The 12,767-nt window shown below is 43.6% G+C and overlaps 1 protein-coding gene across 3 annotated transcripts in view; it reads right to left on the reverse strand.

Moving 5' to 3' along the window:
• CDC14A (cell division cycle 14A) overlaps window positions 1-12,767 on the reverse strand; it is a 190,216-nt gene that overhangs the window by 149,334 nt on the left and 28,115 nt on the right. For all 3 annotated transcript variants that reach the window (XM_055146297.1, XM_055146295.1, XM_055146296.1), the window contains exon 4: window positions 1,707-1,799. In XM_055146297.1, coding sequence (XP_055002272.1) covers window positions 1,707-1,799 — 93 coding nt within the window. The remainder of the gene's footprint in view (window positions 1-1,706; window positions 1,800-12,767) is intronic.

Genomic DNA, 12,767 nt, shown 5'->3' on the forward strand with positions numbered 1-12,767 from the left:
GCCCTGAACACTGCCAAGTGTGGTCCAAAATTTAAAAAAACATTAAAACCTATTCAGCCTGCTCCTTAGAAGCTTAAGGCTGCTCCAAAGGTTAAGGTCCTTTGTACGCAAGAAGGCTGTGAAGGGACTGACTGTATGCAAAAGTCTACCAAGGTGAAAGTGTAATGCACACTATTTCTTACATAATTTGTGTCAATAATTAAATACAGAAAGACACTATGAAGTTACAAAATTCATTTTTTGGCTCACATTCGGAAGTGCTCATGAGAGCAGAGCTACAGCACAGCGGGGAGGATGCTTGCCTTGAATACAGTCAAGCCGGGCTCAATCCCCAGCATCCCAGATGGTCCCCTGAGCCCCTCCAGGAGCAACCCTGAGCATCGCCAGGTATGACCCCAAAACAGAGAAGTTTGTTCAGAGGTGCTCCCAGCTCTGTGCTTGAGGGTGGTGCCCAGCAGTGCAGGCGGGGAAGAGCCATCGGCACCAGGTCTGGGGCCTGAGGCCAGCATGCAAGCATGAACTCCACAGTGGAGCCCTCTCGGCCCCAAGTGCCCCTTTCTCATTAGCCACGGCAGGTGGGGGGGGAGGGCACCTGAGTCCTGGAAACAGGCCTCTAGGCTCAGCCCATGCCCTGCCTGTAGCAGGTGACAGTCCTTCCCGTAACACCACTAGGCGTTGGATGAGGGACAGTCTGATGTCTGAAAGCTGGTGCCTCCTTCCGCCCAGGAAGGTCACCCAGCACTGTGCTTGCCGGCTTCCGAGAAGATGACTGTCGCCCCAGGGTGAGGGAAAGACCTCCTTTGGCCTCTACCCAAGCATGCATCCAAACACCACACAGGTCCCTAAAAGCTACTGTACGTTGCCGGTAAATTTGATTTCTAACTTGCAGGAGTTTTGCCCAATCCCAATCTATAGTAAAAGACCAGTGTTAAAACGGCCCTGCCAAAACTCTAAGTACATTTATACGAAACTCACATTGGAATGGCCGTGCTTACACAGAATAAAAGTGGTCATCAAAATTACTTTGGAAAAGTAAAGTTCAGTCCAGTTATAAGAAATGCTAAAACCCTGGCTCTGGATTTTTATTGTTTGCCTTCTGCAAAGGCTATATGGATACTATATGGATAAAAGAATGAACTGATGATGTTAATATTAAACCGCAATAATCAGTTAAGATCACCCAAACAATCTAAGATACACTCTTATTCCAAAAAAAGTAACACCTCAACAATGTTTTAAACATTCTTCTCTACATCAACATATAGTAGAAATATCCTTTCTTGGGCCAAAGAGAAGGTATAGCAGGTAAGGTGTTTGCCAGCTGGGTTTGATCCCTGTACCACATACAGTTCCCCAAGCATCACTAGGAGTGATCTCTGAGCTCAGAGCCAGAAGAAAGCCCTGAGCACCATAGAGAGTCCTCACCCGCCAAAAAAAAAAGAGAAATGTCCTTTCAGAATATTCTTCCATTAACACGCCTATGCAAGAGAGGACTCCATGGGATTCCAAGACCCTAGTTGGTCACTAGAAAGTAAAATCCAAGCGTAAATAGCTCATCGATAGTAGACCACTCTCCACTGCAGATCAGCTCCCAAGGTGCTAATAATCTACCCCAATTCCACCAAAAAACTGACCTGAATTATATTTGACAGTGTTAGCATTCCATTGGCCTGACTATAGAAAATGATTATGGAAAGTGTACTTACAGCATAAGCACCGATCAAAAATGCTGCATTTGCTCTTTTCCGTTGATCAAAACAGGTGTAGTGCACTATTTTCTTTCTTGATAAGCTGTATGACTAGACAGAGGGAAGAAAAAAAAGTATAACTATGGAGATGAAGGTGAGAGCTATCTCAAGTTTCAAAGATCTGCGTTCATCAGCTTGCACTTTGACATCTGGACAGGAGCATTTGGGGAGATATAACTGGCTATGACTCTTTTCAGCCTGTTTATGACAGAAGTGAGATTACCAACAGATTTGTGTACCATCTGAAATACCTAAAGGAGAAAGAAAAGGAATTGACAATATAAAAGAATGTTTTAATCTGAGGAAGCCGGCTGATACAAATGGGAAATAATTATGGGACTCTTTATTAGAAGGCGCTATTTTTCAAGGTTTACTCTTGGTCAGTTTTTGTTTTTGAGCCATGCCCAGCGGCTCTCAGGCCTTACTCCTGGCTCAGTGCTCAGGGGTCACTCCTGGTGGTGCTGGGGTGTGGTGGGAACCATAGGGGTTGCCAGGGAGTGAAACCAGGTTGGCCGCGTGCAAGTCAGATTTCCTACTCATTCCAGCCTTTCTTGATTTTACCTGTACAGTCTACTTACCCTTTCCATACCCACACACCATTCTCACTCCCAAAAATTTACTTAAACTTTCCGTATTTTTGAACACATCAACCATTTTCTTCTCCTCTCTAAAATCTTTAGATGCCTACATGCTTTTTCAAATATGGATCGTATCCAAGAGTGCTCAGGGACCACCTGGGCTAGACCTGCTGGTACGAAGGGGGTCATGCAGTATTGGGATAGAATACTATCAGGGCCTTGCTCACGCTAAGCATGGCTCTACCAACGAACCTCTCTCCCCAGCCTTTTATTTTTTTTTTAATTTTTTTATTGAGTCACCATGTGGAAAGTTACAAAGTTTTCAGGTTTAAATCTCAGTTATACAATGCTCGAATACCCATCCCTTCACCAGTGCTCATATTCCACCACCAAGAATCCCAGTATAGCTCCACCCTGCCCCCTCACACCCCAAACCCCCCCACGCCCCTAGCCCCCCCATCCCCAGCCTTTTAAATGTCTATATTAATGAGAGCACAACATTGTTTTCTTCTACAATAGGCTGTTGGTCCCTTTTTAATTATCTGAAAATAAATCATTAATGGGAGAAGATGAATTAGCAAAAAGATTAACTCAGCAAACATCTAGACACAAGTGATCTATTAAAATTAAAAGGCTCAAGGAGTTATTAAGCACCTGCTATTTCCCACGCAATAAGCCGCATGCTCAATTATTCAAATAAATCTAAAATAAGCAATATGGTGTTGCTTGCATAGTTAATACACAAAAGAAATATACAAATAAAAAGATTTCTTAAAATGATAACCAAAGTATTAAAAATATAAAACAATGAGACATGATTCAATAAAATAAAGTCTGCTCAATTTCATATTTCAAAAGAGTAATCTTATTTTAAAACAGCAAATGGTTTTCAAAACACAGACATATAAGTACATTTCAATATTTATCTATACATTCACACTGACTATAAAAGCAGCTTTGTCTTCCTATTACAATGACTGCAGCTACATGCACTCACTGATTTATATTCCACAGATGAGTGCAATCTTTCTATATATGTCTCTCTCTCTTTCTGACTCATTTCACTTAACATGTTGATCCACCTATATATAAATTTCATGACTTCATCTTTTCTAATAGCTGCATAGTATTCCATTGTGTAGATGTACCAAAGTTTCTTTAATCAGTCATCTGTTTTTGAGTACTCCGTTTTTTTTCCAGATTTTGGCTATTGTAAACAGCGCTGCAATGAACATACAAATGCAGATGTCGTTCCTACTATACCTTTTTGCCTCTCCAGGATTAGAAATTGAGCTCCCATTTGACCCAGCAATACCACTCCTGGGACTTATTGATTTAGAGCCACTGCCAGGATGCAAACTGACCTTAGCAATTCCTTTCCTTATCTCTACAAGGAATCAAAATTCTCCCAACTCCTAAGCCTATCCCACGAGCCTTCGATATTCTGCCTCACCAGCGGCCACAGCATGGCTGCTCTGGCATTCCTCTCCACCATGAGGCATCTTTGATAACAGAGTGATCACATGTCATGAAATGGTAGTGTTCTTTTTTATTTACATCTAAAAAATATCAGCTTCAAACAGGGATCCTTGCTACATACTCCCTATTTCCAGACAGGTGCACCAAGTGACCTAGGAAATTAAGGGGGGTGGGAAGCACATCATTTTATTCGGCTTACTCATCAAGTAAATAAATGTCTCCTTGCTTTCCCAATTTGAAACCCATGCTTGCCATATATCTCTTTTTTTTTTTTCATTTTATAACTTATTGGATTTTTGCCACCACGGCAATCCATCATTAAGAGGCGTCTGATTCACTGCAAAAGGATTCAGGGCTCTTAAGAACTAGGCATCTTGGAGCCAGAGAGATAGTACAGTGGGTAGGGCACTTGCCTGGCATGCAACTAACCCAGGTTTGGTACCCTGGCATCCCATATAGTCCCCCTGAGTAACTACTGAGTGCAAATCTAGAAATAACCCCTGAATACCACCAGTTGTGACCCAGAAACCAATACCTACATACATATATACATACATACATACATACATACATACAGTATGTCATATGCTCTCTGAACCTCAAACGCCTGAGGACTGATATGGCTGGGTCCACCAGAACCCGAGTTAGCACGTTCTATGTAATCTTTAGGAAAAGTTTTCAAACTCTTAGCATTTACCTTGCTTAGTTTTGGAATGCAAGCATTTTTCTCAGTTAAATCCCAAAAGTCAAGAAATGATCACTTGGAGGAAACTACGTCCAGATCAAACCACAGAGATCCGAGTCCTGAAGAATCCAAACTAATTCAAAGTGAATTATAACAAAATCACACACACTAAAGACTGTCAGTTTCCCTCCTAGCCACGACCAATCTTCTCTAATGCATCACCTGCTCAGGTCGTCTGACAACAACAATGCCTGCCAACAGATACATTCCGGCACTAGGATGAAACACTCAGCAATTAAAAAAAAAGGTACTGCCAACCGTATAGTTGATAATATACATAACTGAGTGCAAATAGATACTTTTAATATACAAAACTTTTATCTCCTTTCTAGTAGGAAACATGTCCCTCTCTTTAAAAATAAATAATAACATGTTATTTGTCAAAGCACCCTTAGAAGAAACAAAATTTAAAGATTTGACTCTTCCCTTTTTCTGGTGAGGGGAAGCAGGGCAGTGTCACACCCAGTGGTGCTCAGGGTTTATTCCAGGCTCCGAGTTCAGGGATCACTCCTGGCAAGCTGGGGGGACCATATGGGATGCCGGGGGTCGAACCCGAGTTGGCTACCTGTGAGGCGAGTAAGTGTTGCTTTTTGTTTTATTTTGTTTTGCTTTTTGGGTCACACCCGGCGATGCACAGGGGTTGCTCCTGGCTCTGCACTCAGGAATTACCCCTGGCGGTGCTTGGGAGACCATATGGGATGCTGGGAATCGAACCCCGGTTGGCTATGTGCAAGGCAAATGCCCTCCCTGCTGTGCTATCGCTCCAGCCCCAAGGCAAGTAAGTGTCTTACCTGCTATCATCACTCCAGCCCCAAGATCTGTCCCATCTAGAACTTGACCATTCGGGGGGAAAAGGAACAATGGGAAGACGTTTCACAGAAATGTCAGGGTTACTTCAGACATGGGTCCTGTGCATACTATTTCAAACTCTGCCCTTGAACCAGGGGAACTTCATGCCTCCGAGCAAGGCAGTGTCCTCTTGCTTACTCCGGCCCTTCATGCCAGCCAGGCCCTTCAAGAACACTTGAGAAACATCCCCATCACCTCTGTCTTGCACGAGGTTATCTGCTCTCCTACTGCTTGTTCTGCCATACAAGAGAAGAACAGAAATCTCACAACAGCTCTGCACAGTAGCTAAGTTAGAAACTGGCAGAAACTCAGAGTCTCAAATATAAGAGGAAGAGTTCACAGAAAGAATACAAAAACCTCTGCATTATTTTTGCCTGGGGGGGTTGGTAGACGGTGCCAGTAAACCCCCAAGCAGTACTCAAAGGGGCCCAGGGGCCACTTCTGCAAGTACTGAGCCCCGCTCAGTGTGCTGACGACTCCGTGCTCGGCGCATCAATGCAGTCTGCTCAGGGGTTCGAGCACCACGGGCAGCAGTGCTGGGGCCCAGGCACGCCGGGGACTGAACTCAGGCCTCTGCACGTGCTTCAGCCCTTCAGGCCATCTGTCCCTCCCTGTTTGTGCGATCCAAGCAAGGCTGTTCTGAACATGACCCATCGTAATTATAACCCACGTCCTCCTCTCCCTCCCTCCCTCTCTCTCTGTCTTTGTCTCTTCTGTCTCTGTCTCTCTGTCTCTCTGTCTCTCTCTTTCCCTCTGTCTCTGTCTCTCTGTCTCTCTCTTTCCCTCTCTTTCTCTCTTTCTCTTTGTCTCTCTCTGTCTTTCTCTCTTTCTCTTTGTCTCTGTCTGTCTCTCTCTCCCTCTCCCTCTTTCCTCTCTCCCTCCTTCTCTATATATAGTTTCACTCTCTCATATATACATATATATGCATACATGCATATACATGCATGTGTATAGAGAGAGAGTTTGGGGCCACACCTTCCAATGCTCGGGGCTTACTCCTGGTTCTGTGCACAGGGATCACTACTGACAAGCTCGGCTCAGGAGACCATGCGGGGTGCCGGGGCTCACATCCGAGTCAGCTGCATGCACGCTGCCCTGCCTGCTCTGGCCCCTACACTGCACTTTAAGCTTCCATCTGGAACTGAAGCTGTCTTCTGAGCTTTATGGTAATTAATTTCTTTAAATAGGAATCACACTAGCGGTGGGGAGGCCATGGCCACTCCTGACAATTCTGATCACGGATCCCATGATGAAGTCCCCAAGGCCACACTCGGTGTTGCTGGGCCAACAGGTACTGGGTGCCACCAAGACACTCAGGAGCTACCCCCATGCCCAGCCCGACCTTTGGAGCTTCTTGACTACGGCAGGAAAGGAAGGCCTCTACAGCAATGAGGGCTGACCTTCATCGGAACCTGCTTGCCAGGTAACTTGCCAAAGGGTAGAGTCTGACAGACAGGGTAACTCCCAAACCAGAGGTGCTGGTCCAGGGAGAAATATGATATAATATATGTGTGTGTGGCACAGTGGGTAGGGCGTTTGCCTTGCATGCAGCCAACCCGGGTTCGATTTCTCCATCCCTCTCAGAGAGCCCAGCAAGCTACTGAGAGTGTCTCTCCTGCACGGCAGAGCCTGGCAAGCTCCCCGTGGCATATTCGATATGCCAAAAACAGTAACGACAAGACTCACAATGGAGACATTACTGGTGCCAGCTTGAGCAAATCGATGAGCAACGAGACAACATTTATGTGTGTGCATATACATGTATATGTACATATTTATACATACATATACATATCTTATGTAATATATAAGTAAAATCTCTCTTCTTATGAAGAGCAGAGAAGCCAGGAGGAGCTCGTGTCCCCAGGTAAACTTTTAAATAGCAAATGTCACAGATGGGAGAATTCTACAAGTTTCTTACTGATTTGATCATTTGTGTAAAGGTTAATTATAAATCTATCATGAGTTTCAGAATTCAATATTCAAGTCAGTCTCAGGTTAAACTGGTCAATATTAACAAAACATTTCACAAATAAAAAAGTAAATTGAGTCGGGGTCCAAGCAGCAATACTGCAGGCAGGGTGCTTGCCTCGCCTTTGGCTAACCGGGGTTCAATCCCCAGCATCCCATATGGTCCCCTGTGCCCACCAAGAGTGATTCCTGAGCGCAGAGTCAGGATTAAGCCCTGGGCACTGCCAGTTGTGGGCCCCAAAAAATTTTTTAAAGAAACTGAATCTCTAGCTAAATGATATAATGACTTTCATCCTCTCAAGAAACTGAATCAAGCTGTGGGTGAGACTCTGGGGAGCACTCGCCTTCATGGTGAGGCCCTGAGTTCATACATGGCAACGCAAAGGGCCCTAAAATAATTAGATATGGGCTGGAGAGATAATATGGGGGTTAGGTTAGGTGCCTGCCTACACACTTGTACATGGCCAAACCCCTCCAAGTACCCTAGAATCCCTGATCATAGAGCCAGGAGCGAGTATTGAGCACCACAGGAAGGAGGGAGGGAAGGAGGGGAGAATGGAGGGAGGGAGGGAGGGAGCAATTGAACTACTCACTAGAGGCTTTATTAAAACATAGTCTGTTGGGCCACATCCTCAGAATTTCTGATTCTACTGTGTGGAGCTGACAATTTAACTTTATAATCAATTCCTTCACAATTGCCAATTCTTCTGATCCAGGAACCACTCAAACAAAGTTCTACCAAAGTATTACTCAATTTTGGGAAAAGTTGCAGAAAAATGTGACTGATTCCATCCATCCCTGGAAATGCTTTATATGAATCATAAAACATTATGTAGTCAAGTAACTGCAGAAGAAATTTAAATTATCTTAGAAACTCCAAATCAAGTCATGAGTCTTTTAAAAGCATGTATTAAAAAAAAAAAATTCCAGACTCCTTCGGAAAAAACAAATTTTTTAAAATTCATGCCAGGTGGCAACACTTTAGAAACAAACTCCTTTAATGATTCAGGAACTACGTTGCCTAAAATGGACTGATTCCAGGAGGTCCAGATGCAGATGTTCGTAGGAGTCAAGATTTCAACGTGGTCCGCTGGCCAACTAGAAAAAGCTCTAGTGGAAAACAAATTACCAAATGCTTCCTTTCCAGCAGGTCCGACTCTGGGGGGGAAACTCCAAACAATAATAGTGAGGTTTTTTGTCGTTGTTGTTGTAGTTGTTGTATGTAATCAAGGTAAAGAGAAAGTAAAGTGTAACTTACAAACTACACAGATGGGGTGGGGGACCGGGGGGCAGGGCGAGGTGGGGTGGGAGGTTTACTGTGGTTCTTGGTGGTGGAATACAAGCACTGGTGGAGGGATGGGTGTTCGAGCATTATGTAGCTGAGACTTAAGCCTTAAAGCTTTGTAACTTTCAACATGGTGATTCAATAAAAAAATTAATTTAAAATAAATAAATAAATGTATCTGTTGATCAAAAAAAAAAAAAAGAAAGAAAAAGCGTGCTCTATTTGAAGTTACGGACCTCCAACCTGCTGACCCTCCGAAGAAATCTGGCCCCAGAGTAAATACCACAGAACATAAAAGAAGTCACAAGTTCAGAATTTGTTTCAATTTTCATATATTAAAGGTATTTGGCCATGAATTCAAAATATTTAAATGACATTCACACCCAACAAAACATCTCCATGGGGGGCTGAGTGTACTATTGTACACCAGGTAGGGTGTTTTCCTTGCATGCGACAGACCGGGCTCGATCCACAGTATCCCATATGGCCCTCAAGCCCACAAGGAGTGATTCCTGAGTGCAGAGCCAGGAGTAAGCCCTGGGCACCACTGCTATGGCACCCACCCCAACACTACCCCCCACACAGACACAAAGCATGTCCGCAGACCAAATTCAGAGCGTAGGAAACCTGTACGCTGAAAATGATGCCGTCGCTAAAGCAACTGCACTGGTTCTATGAACATAATCGAGGAGTTATCATATGTCAATCACAGTGTGGAGTGTGCGGTAACATGGGAAACAGAGCCCGTCCCTAGTTAAGGAAGCACTCATAAGTCTAATGAACACTTGATGCTAAGCAAGGGGAGAATATTGGGCAAGACTTACTATAAATGGCATAAAATGGCGATGAGTTCACAGCACAGCACGGACCAAAAGCATGTTCTTAATCACAAGTACAATAATCGCTTTGTGTGACACAATGTTTAAAAACTGAATAAAGCTGGAATTGAGAATTAACTTCTTACCAAACTTATCAAAAACCTTCAGTATTGCTTACCTGAAAGTCAAAGCTTTATCACATAAAATGTAAATCATCAAAAGTATTTACAGAGCATATATAGGTCTTGAAAAACAAGGTGCAATAACTGCTATTATAAAATAATACAAACTAAGAAGAGGTTGCCAACCCCAAACAGATATTTCTACCTCCAAACAGAAAATGCTGTAAAAGGCTGCATTCTAGTGGGATCACGCCCCCTGAGGAACAAGCCACGGCAACTCAGAGAGAGAAATGACGTCATGCTACACGCATCACAGAACCCCAGCTGCCCTTGGTTACGGCAACATGCACTAGCTCTAGGTAAGGAACCCAAAAATCGCTAAACCATTCAAAAACAGAAAAGCAGTGCAACCCAGCTCAAAGCCGAAACAAACAAACAAAAAGACAAGCAGTTAATGACCAATGTAATGAAACACGGTTTGAAGTACCTCTTCAGGAAGATTGCTTGCCATGCTCAAACGGAAACTCTGCAGGTCATTTCACTAGAGCACTAAGGTGAGGGAAGCCTCGTGAACTCATCTGATGGAGCTCAGAGACACATCATCACAGCCTGCGTGATATGCTCTTTAACTAAAAAATAGCACCCATGCACTTTCCTCCACAAGCAAGGTCTGCCAAGGATGGCGATCAGATAAAGGATCTCACAGCACAGGGAGCCCGTGACCCAGGCGTCATTCTCTTACAGGTGACTAGGCTAGCCCAGAATTGGCCGCGGCAACCAGCGTCTCCATAGCAATCACTGGTCATCTCATTGCAAAAGCGAGAAAATGAACAGGTCTTCCCGTGGGCAGCCAGGAACTCTATGTGTTTTACCTCCAACTTTCCCAGGAAAGGGATATTCTTGAACATTTTCTTTGGCTGCACAAAACAAAATACGGTTTATGTATTTATTTAAAACTAAAACAAGTTGCATTTGTTTCTTTACAAAGAAAAGAGTGCCTTGGCATGGCCCGTTTTGTTCCAACCCACTACGTTTCATTAGTAACACAGCCTGCTTGGCTAAAATGAGAAAGTGAAAGTATCAGACAGTAAAAGTATCAGTGACTCATAATGATTATTTGATCACGGTGATCCTATCAGTGAAGGCATTTGGGGATTCTCTTTAAAGGGGTCTTGGCTGAGGACTGTAAAGGGCTCCATGACTTGCAAAACTCAAGAGGTCACCAGTATGGCTTTAAAATGCCCTCTTTTGAAGCTCCTTAACATGTCTCCGAAAAGTAAAGTGATTTTCCCACAAGTAAGTCCATGAAGCTGAAATAGATAATGAACTAATGATGAACTCTCAGTGGGCTTCTGTGGTCACAGTAAGAGCGTGGTCTGATCACTGTATCAAGAGTCCTACGCACAAGCACCTGATATCCTGGCAGATCCCTAGCTCCCTGCTAGCATTATGGCCTTGATTTATCAGTCAGCAAGGACATTTGCCCAAGCTCCAGGTGGGACCATCTGCCAGGTACTCTCAGCACTTTAACACAGTCATTTCATCATGGGCTGGAGCAATAGCACAGCAGGTAGGGCGTTTGCCTTGCACGTGGCCAACTCGGGTTCGATTCCTCCGTCTCTCTCTGAGAGCCCGGCAAGCTACCAAGAGTATCCCGCCTGCAAGGCAGAGCCTGGCAAGCTACCCATAGCGTATTTGATATGCCAAAAACAGTAACAACAAGTCTCACAATGGAGACCTTACTGGGAGCCGCTCGAGCAAATTGATGAGCTACCTACGAGATGACAGTGATACAGTGACAATGATCATTTCATCATGCACACCACCTTCCTCTTCCACCCTGATGGCTATGTGGGATGTTTTGTACATTTAAAATGACATTTCTGTCAAGATTCTTTCAAATCTTTTTTTTTTTTTTTTTTTGCCCTCAAGATTACTGAGTTGTCCTGTTGATTCATAAGAACAGTTCAGGGTTTTTTTTTTATTTTTTTAAATTGCTGCCCTAGGAAAATGTTCCTTTCTTTCGGCGATTTCTCAGATATTTTTTTTCTCTAGGCTATAATTTTATTTTCCTCTGAGAAAAAGTGAAAATAACAGTTTAAACTGTATTGTTTACTTTTAGAGACACTGATTCAATCCTACTGTTGTTATAAAGGCTTTCAGATTATTAAATCACTAACTGGAAATGTTAACTGATTAAGTGTAGAGGAGGCATTCTGGTTTTTAAAACACTGCTGTTTTCTGTTAGTACCAGCTCCTCTTTTAGAAACCCATATATTCTAGCTCAGTGCTCTTGGCATTGTCTCAAAGCATCCCTCTGAGAACCTGATAAAAAGTTAGAAATTCTCCAGAATGAAAATGTAAATACACACAAAAAGTTACATGTAATTACAGGGTCTGATGGGCCGTTGGAAATACCAGATTAATAATTCCAGCTTGAGCTTATAAATCATTGTTGTTATTTCACATGAAACAACACATTTCACAAATTGTTCTTACTTCCATAAATCTTCCCTCTTTTGACTGTTTCCCTCATTACAATAACTAATGAACCAGAAAGAGCAAATTGTACTCAGTGCTTCTACTTCTTTCTTTTTTTTTTTTTCTTTTTGGGTCACACCCGGCGATGCACAGGGGTCATTCCTGGCTCATACACTCAGGAATTACCCCTGGCGGTGCTCAGGGGACCATATGGGATGCTGGGATTCGAACCTGGGTCGGCCACATGCAAGGCAAATGCCCTACCCGCTGTGCTATCGCTCCAGCCCAGTGCTTCTACTTCTTAAACTGTACTTTAAAATAAGCCACAGGTTTCTTTTGTTGGTGAAAGTAGCTTTGGGTTTAGTAACCTAAACAGATGTTTGGTGGATAATTTTCCATAACAATCAACACAATTAAAATCAAGACCACTGATTAGAGGTGGATTATATTTTCACTCTTTTGGGGGTGAGGGCTGGGGCCAGATCCAGTGGGGTTCAGGGGCTCTGCCTACTGCAATCAGGGGTCACTCCTGGCAGTGCCTGGGGGCCATGTGGTGTCAGGGGCCAAACCAGAGTCTTGCATGCAAGTGCCTTAACCCCTGTACTGTCTCTCCAGCCCCATGTCTTTCTCTTTTTTCAAATTAAAGCATTGAGAACAGAATGCATATACTGACATACAAAAAATAGCAGTG

Source organism: Sorex araneus, chromosome 8 (assembly GCF_027595985.1).
Source record: "Sorex araneus isolate mSorAra2 chromosome 8, mSorAra2.pri, whole genome shotgun sequence".
Classification (NCBI taxonomy): domain Eukaryota; kingdom Metazoa; phylum Chordata; class Mammalia; order Eulipotyphla; family Soricidae; genus Sorex; species Sorex araneus.